Below are 22,793 nucleotides of genomic sequence, written 5' to 3' on the forward strand. Positions count from 1 at the left end.
TATATATATATATATATATATATAAATATAATGTAATATGTCTATTATAATTTCTTGGATCAATCTGAAAAGAAACCAAGGACATGATGCTTTTATCCCTATGATATGCAGTGCACATTTTCTAAAGACAAGATATTCTTTTATATAACTGCATACAATGATCAAGTTTAGGAGAGTAGTATAGATGAAATTCTTTTACTTAATCTGCAGGCTCTGTTAATATTTTGCAATTATACCAGTAATGTCCTCTATATAAAAATAATCGTACCTAGAAATCCTAGTGGACTATTATGTGTGAAAGGGGATAGAAATGGTGGTGAATTTGGGAAGAAAACAAAAAAATCAGGGAGGAATGCCAAGCTTTCAATAAAGCAACTGGAAAGTGAAGTCACTACTAACAGAGGCTGGGAGGTCTTTGAAGGAACAACTTTTGTGTCTATCTGGGAATGTGGGAGCGGTATCCAGCTTTGAAGTTTGAGATGCTCATTAAACATCAATGTGAATATGAAAATGTGTTCTCTGTGATTTGACATTCCATCTTCATTTGTCTAAATATGAGAATTTTCTATTAGTTTAGCACAGTATTAGTAGGCGTCTTTCAAAACAAAAATTTCATCTTTTTATGCATAGTAAATATTCTTACTTATTTAAGTATTCCACTTCATTTTTCTGTCTCCTGGTTGTTGGAACTTCTAGTTTTGCCCTAGGAGTTTCTTACCTTTTCTTTTTATCTTTCATCCCTTGACCTTTTTGTTATTATTATTATTCCATCTTTGTAGATCTCTTTGAATATTCTTGTAAGTTCACTGATTGTGAAGAAGGACATTTTTTTAAAAAAAACTTCAGTAACAACGGAGTCTTTTTTTTTTTTTAACATCATTCTCTTTCCTCTGAGGGCATTTATAGATGTTTTGCCTTTTTTTTTTTTTTTGTTTTTTTTTTTTTGTTTTGCCTTTTTAACTTACTAATTAGTCTTGGTTCTTTTGCCTGAGGAATTTGGTCTCCATCTAATGTGGCATTTATTTTCCTAAAACATTTAGTGATTATTTCTTTTCTTTTTATGTTTGTACTTGATCTGATGATCTCACCACTTGCCATGAAGAATCTCAAGCACAAACTTTCCTTTCCAACCCATGTTTTCAATTTTTGTTTAGTTTGGAACTGGCGCTGACTGATGCTAATCCTCATACTATTTAAACTTGACTGACATAATGGCCAGCTAATGGTATCATGCTTCTGTCTTGCCCTTCTCTAACTCTTCCTTTATTATCAAAATGTTTTTGAAGTTGAAATGTTGAATGCTATTTGAGATTATAAAATCCACTGCATCTCATATTTTTCAGTATAGAATAGGAAATCTTGAGTGTGGCAACATAGTGGGTAAGCCTCATCTGCACGCACTCGTCTGTATTTCATTAATGTATTTTAAAGTTCAGGTGTTTCTGGCTGTTGGTAATCCCCTAAACATGCATCCACTCTTTACTCTGACCCTTTGCTTGAGTGCTTTATCTTTTCTCTATGTCCAGAACTTCAATTCATCCTTCAAGATTGAGTACCCATCAAATACCTGTACCCATTTTGATATCTTCACTGTGACTAGATCTTAAAATAACTACCCTCTTTCCTGAAATTTTACAGCACTTTTTTACTTCCCTATAGGGGTTTCTTTAATAATCTACATATCTCTATCTCTCTTGCCAAATGGAAAGAGATATAAATGCAATGATGTTTACTCCATTTCTGAATCTTTCCTACCTACTATACAATAAACATTTAAAATTATATTATTTGTTTAATAAGTGAAGTGAGAAATCCAAGATTATAGGTGCTCTTTTGTTTTGAAAAGGGTAGAAGTCCTGGTAACTGTGGTCTATACACTTATAAGGATGTGGATTGTTTAACATTATTTTGGAGGATTCTGAAAACTTTGTAGGACTCTAATTTAGTAGGCTGGTCTTTGATGTTGGTTCTATCGTAGATTTTTGTAAAACAACCACAGAAACCAGTTCCATGTCTCACTTCTGAGGTTGGGGTAGTCTTTGGGCAATGGAGGAATGACCACTGAGGCCCAAGAAACATTGTGGGCAAGGCAATGGGAAGGGAACTGGCAAGACACAAGGAAATTGCCATTAACCAAGTCTTAGGTAAATCCAAGGAGCTCTCCTGTGTGTGGGTTGAAGTTAGAACAAAACAAGAAAAAATCATGCAGGCAAGATGACAGAATCCTAGTGCTCTACCAGGATTAGGAGAGGCTGGTTTAGAGCTACAAAAACCAATGGACCTTGTTCCAATATATTGTGCTAATAAGTAAATCAGGAGATGGATCTATCTATCTATCTATCTATCTATCTATCTATCTATCTATCTATCAAGATATATACAGAATGAAATATGTTCTTTTAGAAACCGAAGTGTTTTAAGTAGGAAAATGAGAGTGGACGGGACTCAAGAAAACTTGAGTTTGAGGCAAGACTTCATTCTAGACTTCTGAAGTCAATTGCAGAGAAAAAGAAGAGGTCCCTGCCTAGGAGGGAGAGGTTCATGTCTAGGATGAGGTGGTCCACACATTGCCAGAGAGGCAGCCATGCTTCCTTGGGAGAGCTTGCTCAGGACCCATCGTTTATTTCTGGGATCCTGACATTAGTTACTGGTCTTAACCCAAATGTGGCTCTATCAAAGAAAGTAATGAGGTCAATAATTTTTTCATCATTATTTTATTCATTCAACTAACAACCTGTATCCGCTATTTTAGAAAATTATGCTAACATTGAAGGAAATTCAAAATCAAGAGGTCCACAAGTGACTAAAATATGAAATAAGGAAGGAAGAAAGCAATTGAGAATGTCTGCAGGGCTAGGCAAGGGCTCCTGAAGGATGTGGAATCTGAGTTTGCACATCAGGGATGTATAATAGCATGAGAATAGGGCAGAATATTTTGGAAAGAGGAAATACAATGAAGACACATGGGTGAGATATCAAAACTGAATGATAAAGTAAATGTTAATGTGTTTTTTTTTAAATCCCTGGTTCCTTGTATTGGTAATGGATTATTTCTAAGACATCCATTGCCTTCTTCAAGTCTTAAATGAATTGGCTGCCTTTGTTGGAAAATGGTTCATATTGTGTTAAACAGCTAACTAGGTAAATAGGTAAAATGTTTTAATCACTTCTTGATGTAAAGGCCCAAATTCAGGAAAATACCATAGTTGGCTCAGAGCCTGAGAATGACAACAGCATTGCTGCTGGGACCTTCAGAGCCTCTCTTCCTTTATCCTCTTCCTCCTCCTTCCTGCCCCGTTCCTTTGTTTTCCCCACCTCCTCCTTTTTTTCTCTTGTCTTCCTTCTCTTTTCTTCCATCATCTTCTTGACATCCTATTTTTTTCTTTCATGAGTTTGTTGAATCATTACAGAAACACTAACCACTCACCTTGTGTCAAATACTGGGCTAGTGCATATGTTATTATTATTTTTCTGTGAAAATTGGGTGTGATGTGGAGTTTTTAAGTCATAAAAGTATGTCTACAACATTCTATACTAGATGCCTCCTAGGTTTTTTTTTTTTTTAATTCCTTTTTTTCCTCTTCAGAGTGTCCATATCCCAAAGCTCAGGGAAAATAACAAAATTTGAGCCTAAATATTGAAAAATTAAAATTCATATAATCCAAACTTAACACTCAGGAGAAGAAATGGCTTCTCATTTAAGAGGGTGTTTGTTTCATCACAGTTGGTGAGTTTTGCATGTAATGCACTTTAAATCCAGGAGCAGTGCTGGTCCTTGAACATGGTGACTATGGGTGCTGGCTCAGTTGTTCCGGGTACCCAGGTCCTGGATGTGATATTCATCTCTCAGGCCTGTCTGTCACATACCCAGTAAGTCACTGCTTCACAGCCCACGGCATCTCTCAGACATTGTGGCTTTCCCACAGCCTCGGTGCCTGTTCTCATTTGCAAGCTATTATTCTGAAGCGAGACATTGAACACATTTCTGAACAGCATTTATTGTTTTTGTGTATGCTCAAATTATTGTAATGGAGACGTTTCCTTCCAAGGCTTTTAAGCTTTGAACTTTCTTTTATGTGCAGATACTTGAAGTTTCCTCCATCCTTTGTAGGCATCCAAATCCATCACACACGCAAAGGAACAGATAACATAATATTTAATAGTTTAGGTTCAAAGGAACACGTTCATATTGGTTGAATTGCTGTTGTTATCAATTTCTATTGAAAATGTCTTTGTATCACTGTACAAAGAAATTTGACCTTCAAGATCAATATAATGCAACTAAAATAAAAACTCAGATTAAAATTATTTTCGTATTTCAATGTTTCAACTTCCATGTGGAAAATACAATTCTTCAAGGCAATATTGATAAAATAAGGTTACTGGCAACGCATGCCTATTTCTTCTTATGGATGAGAGAAGAGGCTTATGTGAAAATGTAGCAATAACCTTGAATCTTCACAGGTAGGGAGGTCACCATCCTGCTCTGTTAGTGTGGTCTTGGACATGCTTTGTCATGGCTGCAAGCTAGTCATCCATACAGAAGATTGAATCATCTCTGAGAAAGAAAGGAGAGAGAGAATTTCAGGTCCAGTAATTAAAAAGTCCCACCAATCCTTAGATGCAGAGGAATACTTCTTGCACATATACATTCTTGTTTTTTCTTCTGTGGAAGAAATTGGGCTCCAATCCTTATTTGGCCTCCCGGACTACCTGTGATCTCCATAGCTTTTATTGCATCGTCTTCCTCCTTTGGCCCTATTCTACTTCCTGCTTGGCTTTCAAAAGCTGTGAGTCATCTTGGATGTAGGGTGTTCATTATATAGGATAAAGTTGTCTCCAAGAGAATAATAAAAAAGCAAGTTCCTTGTAGAAGAGGCAAAGAGGAAGAGAGTTCTTTTTTTAAAAAAGGGAACATACTCTAGGCAGAAAGGACTTCCCCTCTCTTTTCTCACTGTGTTACCTAGGAGAGTCAAAGCCTGGCTTCTTAGGAGTGATGTGAAGTGAGAGTGTGCCCCCAGCAGGCAGAGTGGAAGAGCGCAGGCCCAGTTTAGCTCAAGGATTGTTTTAGCTGGGATCTACCGGGCAGAATGAAGAAGCTGACTTGGAGGCAGACCATCTGGGAGTTTTGCACAATGTCCTGATTAAGTGTGGGCAAAACAACATAAAAATAGAAATAAGAACATAGCAACAAGCTAGGTCCATTCAGGCTCATAGGCAGCATCTGAAAAAACCTGTCAGGACCCAGCCTCAGGGGAGGTGTTCACAGGCAGGTGGGATCAAGCAGCTTGGCCATCAAGAATATAATGCAGGGACAACCAATAGGTTATGAAGATCATGATGGCCCATGTACAGGTAAACAGAACAGCTAATGGGTACCAGCAATAGAAATGGGATAAGGAAGCAGAGTAAGACTTTTTTGCAAGAACTGGATGGGCCATAAGGATAGGATTGGAAGAGCAAATGGCTCCTGCAGAATCTCCTGAGATGTGTATAAACCCTTCCTGATTGGGAACTGGTTGCTCCAAAATTTGAGGTGGAACTTCAGCCACAGGAAAGAAGTAAGAAGAAATGTGGAAGCTGAGATTTGAAAGGAGTATTATCTAGCAAGATAATTTTGAGAGACAGTACTGACAATAAGTTTACTTGGGAAACACTCAATTGTGAGGTCAGGATTGCTGAATCTGAGTCAGAGTTTTGGTGGGGAGTGAGCCAGAGTTTGTCAGGTCAGACAGAGAATAAAACCAGATGTTGGGTGGCAAGTCAACAATGGGTAACATAATATGTGGATAGGTCTGGGCTGGAAAGATGTGGTGCTGGTTCCATGTAATTGGCTAGCTGAAGGATTAGCCAATGTGGCCATACCTGCTTTTATTCTCATGCTGCCTGGCAAGGAATGTCCTAGATTTTTGGAAAGGAAGACACATTAGATACGGGGAATGATTGTGACATCACCAGAACTCATAGCATTTATCCTTGCACATGAACTAGGGACATTGGTGGGGACAGCCACAGAAAGAAGGTGTTGTGATTGGCATCCATGACTGTTATTGTTTCCACTGTGTCAAATCAATTTTCTGTTCCTCACAGGAGAGCAAAAAAGTTGCAGGGTTTTAGCAGCCCGAAGAGGTTAGTTAGGCTGGAAGATGTTTCCGCTTCATGCTTTGGGTTTATTCTTATTTCATAGGGCAATTGATATTAATCTGTGATCATGTTATATATTATTTTAACTTAGTGCATAAATTACCTAATTTGTCTCATAATTCTATATGAGATAGGGATTACATTTTAGATGAGCAAAATAAGCCTCATATAGATTAGGTAATTTTCTCATAGTAACAATGCAAACAGTAGCGGATATAAGAATTGAAGCTGTGCTTAACTTAGATAGACCTTTAGTTATCCCTCCACTTAATATTTAGGGACCATCTTTTGTGTGTTGACTACTGCTATGAAAACAAGAATGGGAAAAAATGCACACAGTTCTTCTCTTCATGGAATTTATAATTTGAGGGAAGGGGTGGAGAGATGCCAGCAACCAGTACTCATTTACTCATGTAATTTACTGTTAGAGAGAATTCTGAAAAAGAAGGTCAGGCAGACCTGACCTGATATGGGTGTGAGACACAGCATTTCTAAGGAATTAACAATAGCTGTAAGGTCTTTTAGATAGCTAGGTAATGGAGTTTGAGAGAAGAGGTAGTATTCTTAAGGAAAAGAAGAAGTAGGAGGAGAGGAAGGATAGAGGGAGGGTGGATCAGAGGAGGAGGAGGTGAAAGAAACTTGAGGCATTGGAGCACCTGGAACAAGGCCATTGTGACCCAAGCTCAAAGAGTGAAATGAGGATGTTATAGAGAATGCCTACACCTACTGTGTGCAGGAGATAGTATACTTCAAAATTTCCAAAGTACATTACTATAACCTATTCATTTCATAAAATATAAATTTTATGAAACTTTGAGAACTAATCTTTGCATGTTTGCATGGAAATTACCTTTTTTGTTGAATTATTGAGTTCAAGACTGTAAGGATTTATTGCACTTTTAAAACATTAAAATTTATATTAGTTTCTGCATCTTCATGGGATAGAATGGCTATTGGCTGATGAAAGCTTCAAGCCAAAATAATCTTAAAAGCTAAGTAAAATACAGAAGTTATTTGCTTGAAGACAGCAGGATAGAGCTGAGGCAATGAATGAAGAGGTTGAGATTCCAGAACAAAGAAAACCTCAAACTGTTAAGCAGCTCCTTTTTACAAGATGGCATTTTTAAACTCTGGGCTGTGACTGGAGAATTGAAGTTGTTCGACAATTTGGGGGGACATTTTGATGAATTCTGGGACTTTTTGGAGTGGGAGACTAAGATCTTTGACCTGAAAACTTTTGGAAAGCATAGCAGAGACATCGGAAATTTTATAAGAAAATGATTAGATGCCAGTCCACATCTATCAGAAAATAGGGGTCAAGGACAACAGTTTTAATGACAGTTGAAAATATAGGATGGCCAATGAGACCTGAAGGTAGATTAAAACTTACAAGGCCTGCAAACGAACCTTGATTCAAAATCATCTGAGTATATTGGAGAAAAGGGTGATCCTTCCTAGGAGGAAAAAGACATTATTTGGAAACTTTATCTTATTAGAAACAAAATATGCAAAACATAATAGTGAATTACTAGGCGTGCCAAAGGTAAGATCAAGAGGGAAAAAAAATAGAAATACATCTACAGATGCTATTAACAAAGCTTTTAAATAAATATGGTTCACAAATTTAAGAAAATAGAGGAAAAGATAAAGAAAATGAAACAGATTATGAGCAAATTCCATAAGCAAAATAAAATTTATAAAAAGTAATAATTACACATTCTAGAACTAAAAATACTTTATATCTTGTATTGTGAACCCACAAGTTGGTTTTACAGCAGCTTAGCCACAACCAAAGATAGGATACTGAACAAAAATAATTGAAAATATCCAGTGGAAGCAGGGATGGAAAAATGCATCAGAATTTAGCAAAATGTAGAGGTTACAGAAAGAGTGAAAATCTAATATAGATATAATTGAACTCTGATAGGAGAGAAGAGATTGGGACAAAACAATATTTGCAAAGATAGTACTAAAAATTTCCCCAAAGTGACCAAAGACATCAACCAATAAATTTAAGAAACCATGAGGACCTCCAAGCAGCATAAACAGAAAAAAACACTACAAGCACAAAACAAAATAAAACAATATATATATATATATATATATATATATATATATATATATATATATATAAGCTAAAGTAAAAAAAGACAATTATAATAGAAGAATCAGTAGCAATGTTAATGACTGAAGTCTCAATGATGAAAGGTTGAGGATAATGTAATAACATTTTCAAAGTATTGAAAGAAAGTGAGAACTTAGGTTTTTATGCCTTGCAAATAATCCTAATAATGTATATAAAATGAAAACATTTTCACAAACACACACACAACCTGAAAGAATTAACTTGCATTAGAAGAAATAGTGAATGGAGTTCTTCAAAATTGTCCTGGATGGAAACACAGAAATGCAGGAAGAAATAGAGCAATGAATAAGGACTAAGTGGGAAAAATACATGACTGTGGATTAAATGTCAATATGGGGTTTAAAAGACATGTAGAATTAATATGCATGAAAACCATAAAATGGAGTGGTGGGATAAATGATGTTAAGTGATCTGAATTTGTAGGATTTGAAGGGAAGAGGCATAAGTAATTTTTGTTTACAAATGGCACATTTTAAGTGTAAGAATCATAAATACTGCTATTAGAAGGATGGAAAAATATGTAAAGTATGAACATGAAACAAAAAGGGCTCAAGTATGTTAATAAAAGTAGGCCTTAAAGAAGAATCACTATTAGAAATAAAGGTGACATTTTATAATGAATCTGTCACTTTTATTGTGATTCTTACATTTTTTTTTAACTGTAACCCCTTTATTGCTGTTTTGGAAAATCTTCAGCAACATATAAGATAATACATAATGATGACATTGAATTTATTCAGAAATACAACATTGGTTTAACATTCAAAATCAATTCAGATAATTCACCACAGTAACAGAACAAAGAAAATTATGTCAATTAATGAGGAAAGATCCTTAAATAAAATTTTTACATTCATTTGTGATTAAAAAGAAGCCATTAAGCTGTGAATGGTAGCATACACCTGTAATCCTAGCAATTTAGAAGGCTTAGGCAAGAGGATCACAAGTTTGAGGTCAACCTCTGAAACTTAGGGAGACTGTCTCAAAATAAAAAGGACTGGGGATGAAGCTCAGTGATAGACTAGACCTGGGTTCAGTCTCCACAGCCCAATCCCCCACACACAAAAATAATAATCTGATAAAGGTACCCATTCAAAATAATAGTAATGAACAATATACTTGATAAAAATTGTCACTTGTCTCTTTAAAAATTTGGATAATACAAGTGTGTAGTCATGGACTAGAGGTCCTTGTCAGTGTAATAAGACAGGAAAAATTATATGTATAAAAGCTAAATACTAAGAAAAAATGTATTATTTGAAGCTAACAAAATTTGATCAACAGGAAAGTCAAAATATTCTATAGATACAATACTACAAGTAATAAATTAATTTAACTAGAATGTTGAGTATACTAAAATAAAAACCAATTTTACTTCTGAATATCAAAATTAAGTAATTAAATGTTAGTAAAATAACACTTAAAATTCCATCAAAAATATCAAATGCATCTAGTCTAACCTAATGATAAACATGAAAGATCTCTATAGTGAAAATTATAAAATATTACTGATAGAATTTTGAAAGAGCTAAACAGACCATGGTATAGAATAAAAATCTCAATATTTTAAAACTGTCAAATTTGTGATTCTTACATTTTAAATATCTTTTGTAAACGCCATATAGCTGGATCCTGATTCTTGAATTCAGTCTACAATCTTTGTATTATATTTGGACTGTTTACTCTATTTACATTTGATATAATGTCTGATTGAAGTTATATTTAATATGTTATCTTAATATTTGAAATCTAGGCTATATACTAATGCGTACAAGAATTATGCCATAGCTGTCCCAGAGTAACCAATTTCACTACTATCTTGCCAAATGATCTAATCTCTCTGCACATTGACATTCTCATTTGGCTGACATCTGCCTCCATGTTTTGCAATCCAACAACAGACCAATAAATGAAGTCATATGCAAGCACTAATGCTGAAAAAAAAAACTGTAACAAAAGCAGGCAAGAAAGAGAATGATTTTGATTGACCTAACCTGTGGGATCTGCTAAAAAACAAGTAAAAGGGGTAGGAGAGTTAGGAATCCAAGAGGCAGAAAGAGCTGCTCTGTTGAGATGTTGGCAGACAGCCATGCAAGCAGAGCAGTTTCTTGATGGCCTTCCCTCCTGCTTATGTTAACATTTAGAAACTTGGAATTGGCATATTCACAATGCTTCTTCATGACATACAATAATGTTTTGGAATGTGTGTATCGTGTGTGTGTGTGTGTGTGTGTGTGTGTGTGTGAGAGAGAGAGAGAGAGACAGACAGACAGACAGACAGACAGGCTCTGAAAACCTTAGTCAAATGGCATCCTGCCCAGGACTCAGTTTTATCACCTAGATTTCCATATGATAATACATTTCACTACTCACAAGCATATCATGAGGGTTAAATTAAATATGGCAATGTAGTGTAGTCTTAGCACAGAGACAATTATTTAACATGTGTTTCTGATATATGTAAGAGAGATATTGCAGCAGTTTACAATAAAAAAAAGAGGATCTAAGTGATGTGCTATTGATTTTACTCCCTTCTTTCAAAAGTCAGTCTGAGTAGGCCAATATTAGGAAATGGTGAGCAGAAATCATGGCGGCACAGCCATTCTGACTCAGAGTTTAATGCAGGGTAATTCCTACTTGATGAACTATTTTTCCACAGAGAAAAATAAGAGGCAAGTGGAGATGACACATCACATAGGTCAAGTCTACCATGAGGCAACCCCTAAGGAAATAGCCCGTCATGATTCTTTGAAGTTGTATTCCATGCTTACAAAAATAGAGGTTTCCTGGAGTTAGGTTATTATTACTTTAAAAAAATGTATTGAGATATAAGTATATGCAAACAAATCCCTCAATTTTAAGTATGTAACTTAACAAATGTTGTCAAGTTACTGTGGTGGTAACCAATCTAACATAAAATATTTCTATAACCTCATAAGCCTCTCCACCTGCTTGGAAGTGGATCTCTTTCCCCATGACCTGGGCCAGGGCCTACATGGATTTGTTTTCTCTCACATTAGTTATGTCTTTTCTAGAAAAAGAAATCAAACAGTATGCACTTTTTGTGGCTGGTATCTTTCATTGAGCACAGTGTTTCTCAACTGATTATAAATTACTGTCCCATTAGACAGCACTTTTAGTTTTTTTCCCCCTAATTGTCTCTCAACTCCTTCTGAAATTTTAATACCACAGATATACCTATGTGGTTATGTGCCAGGTGTGTGTGTGTGTGTGTGTGTGTGTGTGTCTGTCTGTCTGTCTGTCTATACATATATGTACATATATACATTTCCATACTTTATATACATAGAATAATATTTTCTCACACATTGTTTTAGTCAGCTGTTTCACTGCTGTGACCAAAAAATCTGACAAGAACAATTTAGAGGAGGAAAAGTTTACTTAGGGCTCATGGTTTCAGATGTCTCAGTTCATCAATGGCTGACTCTGTTGCTCTGTGCTGGAGGCAAGGCAGAACATCAAGGCAGAAGGGCATGAGGCAGGTAAGCAGCTCAGGACATGACAATAAGGGAGCAGAGAGAGACTAATCTCTGCTCACCAGAAATAATATATATATACCCCAATGGCACAATCCCAGCAACCATCTCCTCTAGCTACAACCTATCTGCCTACAGTTACAACCCAGTTAACCTCTGCCAGGGAATCAATGAACTGATTATGTTAAGGCTTTCATGACCAATCATTTTACCTCTGAATGTTCTAGTATTCTCACCTCATGAACTTCTTTGTTTGTTTGTTTTGTTTTGGGTACCAGGATTGAACTCAGGGACACTCAACCCCTGAGACACACCCCCAGTCCTTTTTGTATTTTACTTAGAGACAGGGTCTCACTGAGTTGCTTAGGGCTTGCTAAGTTGCTAAGGCTGGGTTTGAAACTCCTGATCCTGCTGCCTCAACCTCCTGAGCCACTGGGATTACAGGCTTTCTCCACTGCACCCCACACTCATGGACTTTTGGGGGACACCTCATATCTAAACCATGACATACATCAAGGACAATATTTTTTTTTGCACCTTTAGGGCACTGTTACCTTCTTGAGAATATATATATATGATTTAATATGTTTTTGTGATTCATCAGTGTCATGTATATCAAAAGTAGGTTCATTTGTATTGCTGGGACATATTCCATTATGTAAATGAAGAAAAATAATTGCAAATATGTTCCAAAGGTCCAGTACTGAGTGAAAAATTCAAATTGAATTTATTTGAGTTTCCCTGGTGTCGGGGCAATTGTTCAAGTCAGAAAGCTGGGCGTGATTAAGGCTCTTCTGTACCACTCACGTCCCCATGTGCATTCCATCAAAGTTTGATTATTTCTTGAATCTGGTCTCAAAGGATCAGACTTTGCCATTGTAACCCAGAACATTCTAGATATGTAAAGATATCGATAGTTATCTTAAATGGGAAGCCATTGAAGGCCTTTAAGTAAGCAATGTGATATAACTTGTTAGTGAAATTGAAAGACTTCTAAATCTTTAATAATAACTAAGTTGAAGATGGAGTATGAGGATTTGAATAATTTGGGGGGAGGATCTTTCAGGAGTCTGGAGGAGGAATGACAATTGCCCTCTTCTATGTTTGAAAGCAGGGACTAGGAGAATGGGAAGGGCATGCCCAGTTTTTATAGGGGCTCTGTTAAATTTAACAGTCAGATCTCCCAGTTACATGAAAATATAAGTACGATGAAAAATTCAGATGAACCTTCCTATTTCTTGTTGCTGCCTTGACTTATCTAAATTTTTCTCAAATAAATCAGTATCATAAATGAATTAAGTGTGAATATTCTCTGGTCATTTAAGAGCAAGTTAGAAGGATTTAGAGAACTAGAATCATGCTCTTAAAATATCTTACATCATTTCATCCATCCATTCATCTTTCAATCCATCTCCATTGTATGAAGAGATATTCAAGGAATGAATAAGAATAATTTTGCAAATGTATTACAAAGGTCAGGTACTGAGTGAACAATTCAATTTGAATCTCTTTGAGTCTCCCTAAGGAAGGATTTAGAGAACTAGAATCATGCTTAAAAAAATATCTTGTATAAAAATATTTCCTAGTGGTTATTATAGTACTAGTATTTCCCCCATGGGCTGTAATTCTCTTAAGATTTATGCAGATTGCCTTGTGTGTGTGTGTGTGTGTGTGTGTGTGTATTTATGTGTTTTTCTGGCAGCATCTCTCATTAAGATTAGATTTTTATTCCTATTAAAGATTAAGAATCAATGACTGTTATGGTTTAGATATGGTTAGTGCATGTTCTCCAAGGTTTCACGTGTTCAAATTTCATCCCCTTTGTGAGGTATTAAGAGGATGGAAACTTAATCCAATCATGTGGTTCAGAGGTGGCATCTTTGGGGGGGGATTAGAGTTAGATAAATTCTTCAGGGTGGCATCCCCATAAATGAATCCTAGTGGTGCTTTATAAAAGAGGGAGAGAGACCAGGAGAGGCATAGACGTATATGCATGCTCTTTGTCTCCGTGACACCTAGAAAGTCTGCAACAAGAAGGCCATCACTAAGGGTAACACCTTGACCTTGGACTTTCAGAACCATGAGCCAAAATAAACCTAGTGTCTTTATAAAGTCACCTAATGTGTGGTATTGTGTTAATAACAACAGAAATGGACTGAAACAATGACTGCTGTGTTTCAGATTTAAAATACACAAACATGCATATGACCTAATCTTCATTCTTAAGGCACATAAAGTTTACATCATGTAAATAGGTAAATTGCAAGCCATGTTGTCGTCAGTGCCTTAAAGGTACTCTGAAAGAAACTCTGGAAGTTTATCAGTGGTTTTTCTTTTCCAGGCGATGTCTGAAGAATGGCTGGTTACAATATCTCCAGGAATTCCTCTTGTGATCCTATACTGACTCCTCATTTAACCTGGCTCTACTTTGTAGTGCTCATTGGCGGACTGACAGGTGTCATCTCCATTTTGTTCCTGCTGGTGAAAATGAATACCCGGTCCGTGACGACCACAGCAGTCGTGAACCTGGTGGTGGTCCACAGTGTTTTTCTGCTGACAGTACCTTTCCGCTTGTCCTACCTCATCAAGGAGACTTGGACATTTGGATTGCCCTTCTGCAAATTTGTGAGTGCCATGCTGCACATCCACATGTACCTCACCTTCCTCTTCTACCTGGTGATCCTGGTTATCAGGTACCTCATCTTCTTCAAGCGCCAGGACAAAGTGGAATTCTACAGAAAACTACATGCGGTTGCTGCCAGTTCAGGCATGTGGCTTTTGGTGATTGTCATTGTGGTACCCCTGGTCATTTCTCAGTATGGAAATAATGAGGAGTACAATGAAAACCACTGTTTTAATTTCCATAAGGAACTTGGTCGTGAGTATGTGCAAGTCATCAATTACATAATAGTCATTATTGTCATAACCACTGCAGTGATTCTCTTGGTCTTCCAGATCTTCATCACTATATCCATGGTGCGGAAGCTAAGCCACTCCTTACTGTCCCACCAGGAGTTCTGGGCTCAGCTGAAGAATCTATTCTTCATAGGCATCATCCTTATTTGTTTTCTTCCCTACCAGTTCTTCAGGATCTATTACTTGCATGTTGTGGCACAAACCAAGGGCTGCAATAACAATGTTGCATTTTACAACGAAATCTTCCTGAGCGTCACAGCCATTAGCTGCTGTGATTTACTGCTCTTTGTTCTAGGGGGAAGCCATTGGTTTAAGCAAAAGATAATTGACCTATGGAATTGCCTTTTGTGCCGTTAGCCATGAACCACCATAGTCATTTCTTTGTATTGGGAGTGGAAATAGTCCAGGGAGGTAAGTGGAGGGCTATGGAAAATAATATTCCAACCAGACAGCCCCAGAAGAAAAGCGGAGAGATGGTGCAGCTCCAGAGGAGGGAGAGAAAACTAGCCAAGCATTAACCTGTCGGTGAGTCCTTTCCCAATAACAATGGGCCCTGAAGGAAGGGAGTGGCTTCTGAATGCTGGGCTATGGACTTGGACCTTCCCCCATAGCAAATTAGTCCTAAATGGAGACTCAGTAAATATGGAAACTCTGGGAAACAGTGAATCCCAGAGAAAGAAAAGCAATGGGTGAGATTTGAGGATACATCTCTCAGGATCTGGACTCCCATCTCTCCAGGTAACAATGAGTTTCAACCTTTTTAACCATTGCTTTCCTGAGTAAAAGTTTTAACCTGCACCACTAGCCCCTGACTGTCCAAAGGGCACATCCACAGTTTCCAATGATTAAACCACCCTCACTGTATCCTCTGTGACTGAAGGCCACTTTCTCATCCAGAAAATGAACCCCTATGGTGCCTGAGTCTGTGAATGAATAAACGGCATCTCTGAATCTTTTGAGGTCTGCATCCATCATTTTGTGCTTACAGTAAGAATACCATTCATTATTTGCTCCAGCCAAACAAAAGTAGTATAAAATTACAGAGCACTCATCTCAATCTTTACTTGATCCCTGTGGTCTCCAAAAGATGCCCATACAAAGACCACTGATGATGACTCCACATGGAGTTGCAATTATGCTTTTCTCTCTATGAGTCTGTGTTATAATAAAAGGCTGGCTAATGTGGGCCTACAGAAGAAATGTTACCCAAATATGAGATTGCATTATTTTCTAGTATGAAATGTTTGGTTGGCCCATTCAGGCAACATAGGTCTAACGGGTACTAGTTTCATTAGCTCATTCTAATTTCCTCAGCTAGAAGCATGATCTTTTCTTGGGGTTTGGACTGGACTCAGCTTGTCTAGTTCTTTTCATGCCTCTTCACCTTAGGTAGGTTAATCTTGGTTATAATTTAGCTCTCAATACACCAGACAAGATGATCCATCCAACTCATACTGGCAAAAAGAGATGAAGGGAGAAATAGTATGAAATTTCTCTGGGTAATCATAACTGGTGAGAAGTTCAGTATTTAGACATGAAGAGAAACAGATCTCGTGGACTACTGCTAGAACAAGGATTTCTAGATATGTCCTTTTTTTCTAGAATATTACTTTATTTATTTATTTTATATTTGTTCTATTTAGTTATACATGACTGTAGAATGCATTTTGACACATTGTACATAAATGGAGCACAACTTCTCCTTCCTCTGGCTGAACATGGTGCAGGGTCACACCAGAAATGTCATCATACATGTATATAAGATATAATGTTCATCTCCTTCCACTGTCCTTCCCATCCCTCTAGATTTGTCTACTGAAAGGTCAAGTTTAAGGTCATAGGGGTCTGTGTTCAGGATCACCAATTGTACTGTTCCTCCAAAAATCATGTATAAGGTTACTGAATATATCTAAACAATGGTGAAATTGTAACCTAGAGAATATTCCTGATCAATGTGCTGCTAGGCATTAAAATGAGTTCCCAAGAGAGATGATTAACATTTTTTCCTTTTCCGTATTTTGGAAGAATTTCTAGATGTCTTGGGCTACAGTTAATTTAAATGTTCTTTTGTTACAGAAAGTTCTATTGAAATTTTTGAATTTCATTTCATTCTTAAAGTTATATATTTTTTAAAAATGAAAACTACATTCTTAAAAACTTTTGGTAAATGTATGGAGTAACCATTAATTTAGGCTGTAAGAGATTAGACTGTATCAAGAAAGTTTTCTGAATATTTGAGGAATGAATGAACAAATGTACTGAAAAATAATAAAAAATGTAACCTTCAAAATACTAAATAATTTGGAGTTTTTGCAAAATTCAGATTAGCATTTTTCCATTGTTTTGTAACTTGTGATATGTGCCACATTTTATTTCACGAATGTCTATTAATGGCTAGGTTGATACTATGCACGTGGATTTTAGTTCCCTCCTGCTGATATTTCTATTGCCTTCAAAATTTTATAATCTAAATTTGCCAAGAAACAAATCCAGTTGCATGTTTTTAATGCTGCAGAAAACCTGCAGTAACTAATAGTAAGAATAGAACTACTGAATGAATTGAGAACTTTTTTTTTTCAGCAAGGTATAGATAGCTTCATGATTTAGAAGTTCCATAATTGGCTGTCACCTTATGGATCCACAAATACATCAAGGGAATAAGAATTAGCTCTGTGAGTTTCTAGCGTTAAAATTGCTGATTCATAGAAATTAATTCTGAGGAAGAAAAAACAGCAACATACTGGGAACATTTCTAGTTCCCGTTTTTTTTTTTCCTATTTTAAATTTCTTTTATCTGTCATTTTTTCTCTTTTCAATTATATTGCTTTCATTTATTATGTGATTTCTCTTCCAACTGATTTTCCTAATTTTTTATTTCTCTCTTTGTTCCATAACGTTTTCGAGACAATTACTAAGACATGAACACTTTAAGAAAATTGATAATGTCCACTAAATGTATAAGAAAATAAAGAAATAGAGTAAAATATTTTGCCTTCAAAAATTATTTGTGAAAATTTTATTATGTTTCTCTTCTTATATTATTTCTATCATAATATCTTCTACCTTACAGTTTGTGTTATGACCTTTTCCAGATTTTAGATATGTTGAGGTCAGGCAATTATGCTTCTCTCTGTTATAATAAAAGGCCTAGTTATGTGGGCCTATAAAAGAAATATTATCCAAAGATGAAAATGCACACTCTGTAAAATAAAACATCAGTGTTAATGAAATAAATAGAATAATTTCAAGTTGCCTGTTCTTTGTCTTTAATTGGTATAAGAGCTGATCTAACCCAGGTATAGGGATAACATTGATCCCAAGGACCATTTTTGGATATCATCATTTTAAGAGAGGATTACTAGTACTTGAAGGTGGAGCCAAGGACAAGTATCTTAACTTGGATACAGTTGTCTACATAGAAAAGAATTGTGTAGGTCTTGCTCTCTCTCTATTTTTTTTAATTTAATGGTTGTGCTTGCTCTCTATTTGAATTATCTGTCAAAAATTCATAAATTGAAATGCACTGAAAATAATCAGAACATTTGATTTTTATTCAGTTTTATAAATTCATAGTATTTTTTGTATGGTAAGAATTTTTTGAAGTTAGAATTTTTGAAAAGTTTATGTCCAATGTGGCATTAACTTCAGCCTCAGATAGATCATCAGATGGTTCTTTAGATTCTGTCTCCAACTGAGGTTTAACTTCTCTCAGAGAATCTGGATTTTTTTTTGTGTGTATCATGGATTGAACCCAGGGGTGCTTAACCACTGAACCACATCCCAAGTCCTCTTATTCTTTATTTTGGGACAAGGTCTTGCTAAGTTGCTTTGGGCCTCCTTAAGTTGCTGAGGCTGACTTTGAACTCACAATCCTCCTGCACCAGCCTCTTGAGCCACAGGTGTGCCCGAGTACTCCTGTCCCAAATACCATGAGTTTTGAGGAAATATTTTATTCTGGTTCCCCCAGAATAAAATAGTTGTTCATTCCTCTGGAAATTTACACAATTGATAGCAATGTTACGTATGATATTAAAATATAATGCAACATACCTTCAAGCATTAATTTCAGTTGTATTCAGTAGGTATTCCAATGCAGATGACAACATCAGGATGCTTTGCTTTGTCTGTCTTTGTGATTATGCCTGAGTATACACTGACATACATATTATTTTATTATAAATCATTTTCCTCTTATCACTCATTTGTAGTTATAACACTGTAAATATATATATATATTATATTATATTTTATACTGTGTACCTTATTACTATAGGAAGGTTACAAAATTCATTTTTAAATGGCAGAATTATCTATGAATTTCATTTGAGAATGGTGCAAGTGTTACTTAATATTTGTGGTAAATAGCAAGACATCTGAGAATTTTGAAAACAACTGAGCCACTACAAGCAGGGTCAATTTAAAAAGGAGACTTACCAATTTTAACATGATGAACAGGGAAAACATTCTTATATTTTGAGAATATTTACCTCAACTTGATTCGATTCTAAATTATTTCTTTTGTTTCTGAAGTGACTAAATCCATTTTTTAGGAAAATGCAAAGAAAACATGCATGTGTATTTTCTCTTTTGATGAGTAAAAGATGTTTCTCTGAACTAAACTATAATTCATAGGTTGGCTTGAGGTCAGTATCAATCAGATTCTGAACCCAGGGATAATGACATTTTTTGAGGTCCAGGCAGAAAGATTGCTTCTAGCACCCATTACAAGATTCTCTACCCAGCAGTTCATTTCTTAATTTCCTTGTGAAAGGGTCAGTGATTACCCTCATCATGTCTTCCTCTTCAACTTCATATAAATTACAGAGAAAGGAACTCTCTTCAGTTGTAAAAACTGTGAAGTGACCTTTGTGTAGAGTGATTCAAGAGATGCCAGAAAATCCCTTCTGGCTTCCAAATTCTCCTCCATGAAGCTGTCATTGAAATGGTATTTCTGGTTAAGAGGTTGATCTTCCTGAGGGAAGGCATTAAGCTAATCCATCCTTGGTCATCAACTCTGGGGTGGGGTGTAAGATCAGTGAGATGAACATCTGTGATGCTGTCATATCTGAGGTTAGATAGACTTTGCCCACTTAACTTCTAATAAAATGAGGCCTAAGGAAAGGATTCTCCTACCTGCTGGTACCAGTGGAAACAGAAAATTCTAATTGTGAGAGGGGCTGACTATTCCAGCATTCTTAAAGTAGTCAGTGGTACAAGTTCTATGATAAAGAGGGTCAGTGATGGCAGATATACTTGGATAATGCCATCAGAGCTCAGCAAGCAAGGACACCTTCAGCTATCAGAGATGAGGGGAATCTGGATAATCAGCAGGAACGGTTGCAGAAATGAGACCCAGGTCCCAGGAGCCCTGGCTGAGAGCAGGAGAACTCCAGTGAGTTTCCTTCAGGAATTTCCAGCAAGAAGAAGTCAGCTCTTGGCAGGCAGATAAGGCAATAGAGGCAGAACACAAGAAAGACAGTTTTGAATGGGAGGTAAGAAGATTCTAGAATCCATTCTTTTTATTTCAAGTCTCTCCTAACTTTTTTTTTTTTTTTTTTTTTGGTAGCCTGAGTCACAGACCTCACCGAGGGCAGGATGTAGGAGCAAAGACGTGATTGTTGGTTGCCTGAACAGTGATTTTGGACAAGCTCATCCCTAAATTAAGTAAGAAATTTAAAAAAAAGGAATTTAGAAGGAAAAAGTTTTCCTGTTTGTTCTCAGGAGGGTCTCATCTATTTATCAAATATAGACAATCATCAAAGTCTACAGCAGCCTTCTGCAGGCCTTCTTAAAGTCTCCCCACCTTCTTGCAGGTTCACAGAATTTCAAATTCAGAAGGGCATAGAAAGACTCTAGGCTAGCTCCTGCATGAGGTGCCATTCTACATAGAAAATACTTCTCACCACAATCCATCTGGCTGTCACTCTCTCTGATCTGTCCCATCTTTCAAAATTTCATGACTTTAATTGCATTCTGCTTGGCAATGAGACACACTACCCAACTATACACCTAAAAATGGTTAAGATGGAAAATTTTATGTGTGTTAATGATAGTCAAACTTTTTGATTAGAAAAAAAAATAATGTTGTATCTGTAACAGGAACATAAATAGGCCATGAGCTGATGGAGAAAAAGTATAGAAAGAAAAAAGATATTCGAAGACATAGAAAACTTCAGGTAGTCCTCTTACTCAGTCCTGTTCAGAACCTCAGGGTAACCTACCAAATACAGGGCAAGCAAATGGAAAGACCTTACATGTCCTAGACAAAGTTTTAAATTTTAAGGACAAGGGCTGGGGATGTGGCTCAAGCAGTAGCGTGCTCGCCTGGCATGTGTGCGGCCCAGGTTCGATCCTCAGCACCACATACAAACAAAGATGTTGTGACCGCCGAAAACTAAAAAATAAATACTAAAATTCTCTCTCTCTCTCTCTCTCTTTAAAAAAAATTTAAGGAAAAAAAAACAATAATTTCACAAAAGTCAGGCCAGGGAAATGTTTACCACTAAGAGGAAAACAATCAAAAACAATTAGGAAGGCATTAAGAAATTTCTTTCACCGTGGAAATGGCAGAAGATGAAGCATGAAGGTGGGCCAGGGAAGGTCAATACCTATTAAATTTTGATGGAAAATACTGTGCCTGTGAATCTCATAAGAAGGCAAATCATTGTGTATGCATATCTGTGTAAATAAGGGGACTTCAGAGGATGTTCCTCTCAAATTCTGAGATCCAGAACCATTGCTTCTCAAACACCAGCATCTTCCCCAGGTAGAAGAGCAGCTCTGCTTTCTCATCTTGGGTCCAAGGCATCTTTTTAGGAGGTGAATTGCTGGTGAATCCTGCTTCTTTTTAGAATAGGCTCCATTAAGCACTAAGTCCAGGAGACTGTTGTAGTAGGAAGGCAGCCGGCTCCAGCTCCCAGCTTCTTGTACTCATCTTCTGTGCCTCCCCAACTTCCATTATATATAAGTTAATATTTCCTTGGTCCTTGCAGTTAGAACTGGAAGAGAGCCTGTTTTGAAAGAGTTATCTTCCCTCCTCCCCTTTTGAATCATCTTCAAAATTTTGGTTTGCATTTAAATTTTTATTGCATGTTTACTTTTACAACATTATGACCTGAAATTTCTTAAAATTCATTTTTTACCTCTTTCATTATTTTCATTTTTATCCTAACCCATCGACCTGTTCCTTTACATCTAGCTTCTTTTCGGAAACGTGTGTTTTTAACCTTATGAATGCTTCACTCTTGACCAATATGGCCCACAAAATTTCTGTCTATCTTGTTCAGACTTCTTTTCGAAAGTGATTTTTTTTTTCCTCTGCTACTTGGTCCCACATTGTCTTTTGTCCCTGTTCATATATTTCTCTGTGATAGGAGATCACCCAGGTCTTCTCTTCCCTGTGTCAGGGATTTCTTCCTAGCAACTGCTTATTAAGGTGGGAAGCTGATGGCCAGCTTCTGGAGTCAGCAGCCCCAGGGCAGGTGAGAGGCTGCAGGGATGACAGAAAACCAGAGCCAGAGTGTCGCGACCCCTCGCCGGCGAGGGAAAAAACGACACAGGATTCTTCCTTCAGCAGTTTACTCATAATGAAAAGACAGGAACAAGAGAAGAAAGCGCACGCGCCCAGCGGTCGGTCTGCCCTAGCTTAAGTACCCAGCCTTGCCAATGAATCAGCACCACGTGGAAGAGTCTAATAGGTGCAGCGCAGCGGAAGCAGGCCAGAGCCCAGCCCACAGCCCAACAAGGAGTTGTTTAACAACTCAAACCGCTGAGTCATCAGAAGCAGGAAGCCAGCGCCATTTTCAGGGTGCGGTCGTCGGCTCCCAACACCAGAGCTTCTTGATTATGGTTACTAATGCTGTTGTGTTAAATGACCAGCCCTGTGTACTCAACATACCTCTTGGCGAGGGGGGCGGGGAATTGCCCTATCCTTTTGTATGAACTTCCTCCACCAATGGTAATGAACCTCTGGGTAACCTTATCAGTCTACAGATGAGTAGTGCTGATCCATAATAAAATCTTTATTTATCCAAGGCAATAAGAATAACAACAATAACATAGTGTGTTTATCTTAAAGTGAAATATATTCA

General features: G+C 36.8%; 1 protein-coding gene across 1 annotated transcript; it reads left to right on the forward strand.

The window, feature by feature from the left end:
- Positions 1-14,142: 14,142 nt before the first annotated feature.
- Positions 14,143-15,060, forward strand: LOC113181922 (putative G-protein coupled receptor 141). The gene has a single exon (XM_026387598.1). It carries the CDS (start codon positions 14,143-14,145, stop codon positions 15,058-15,060), a length of 918 nt encoding a protein of 305 aa, XP_026243383.1.
- Positions 15,061-22,793: the final 7,733 nt, after the last annotated feature.

The sequence above is a fragment of the Urocitellus parryii genome, chromosome 3, assembly GCF_045843805.1.
Source record: "Urocitellus parryii isolate mUroPar1 chromosome 3, mUroPar1.hap1, whole genome shotgun sequence".
Taxonomy (NCBI): Eukaryota; Metazoa; Chordata; class Mammalia; order Rodentia; family Sciuridae; genus Urocitellus; species Urocitellus parryii.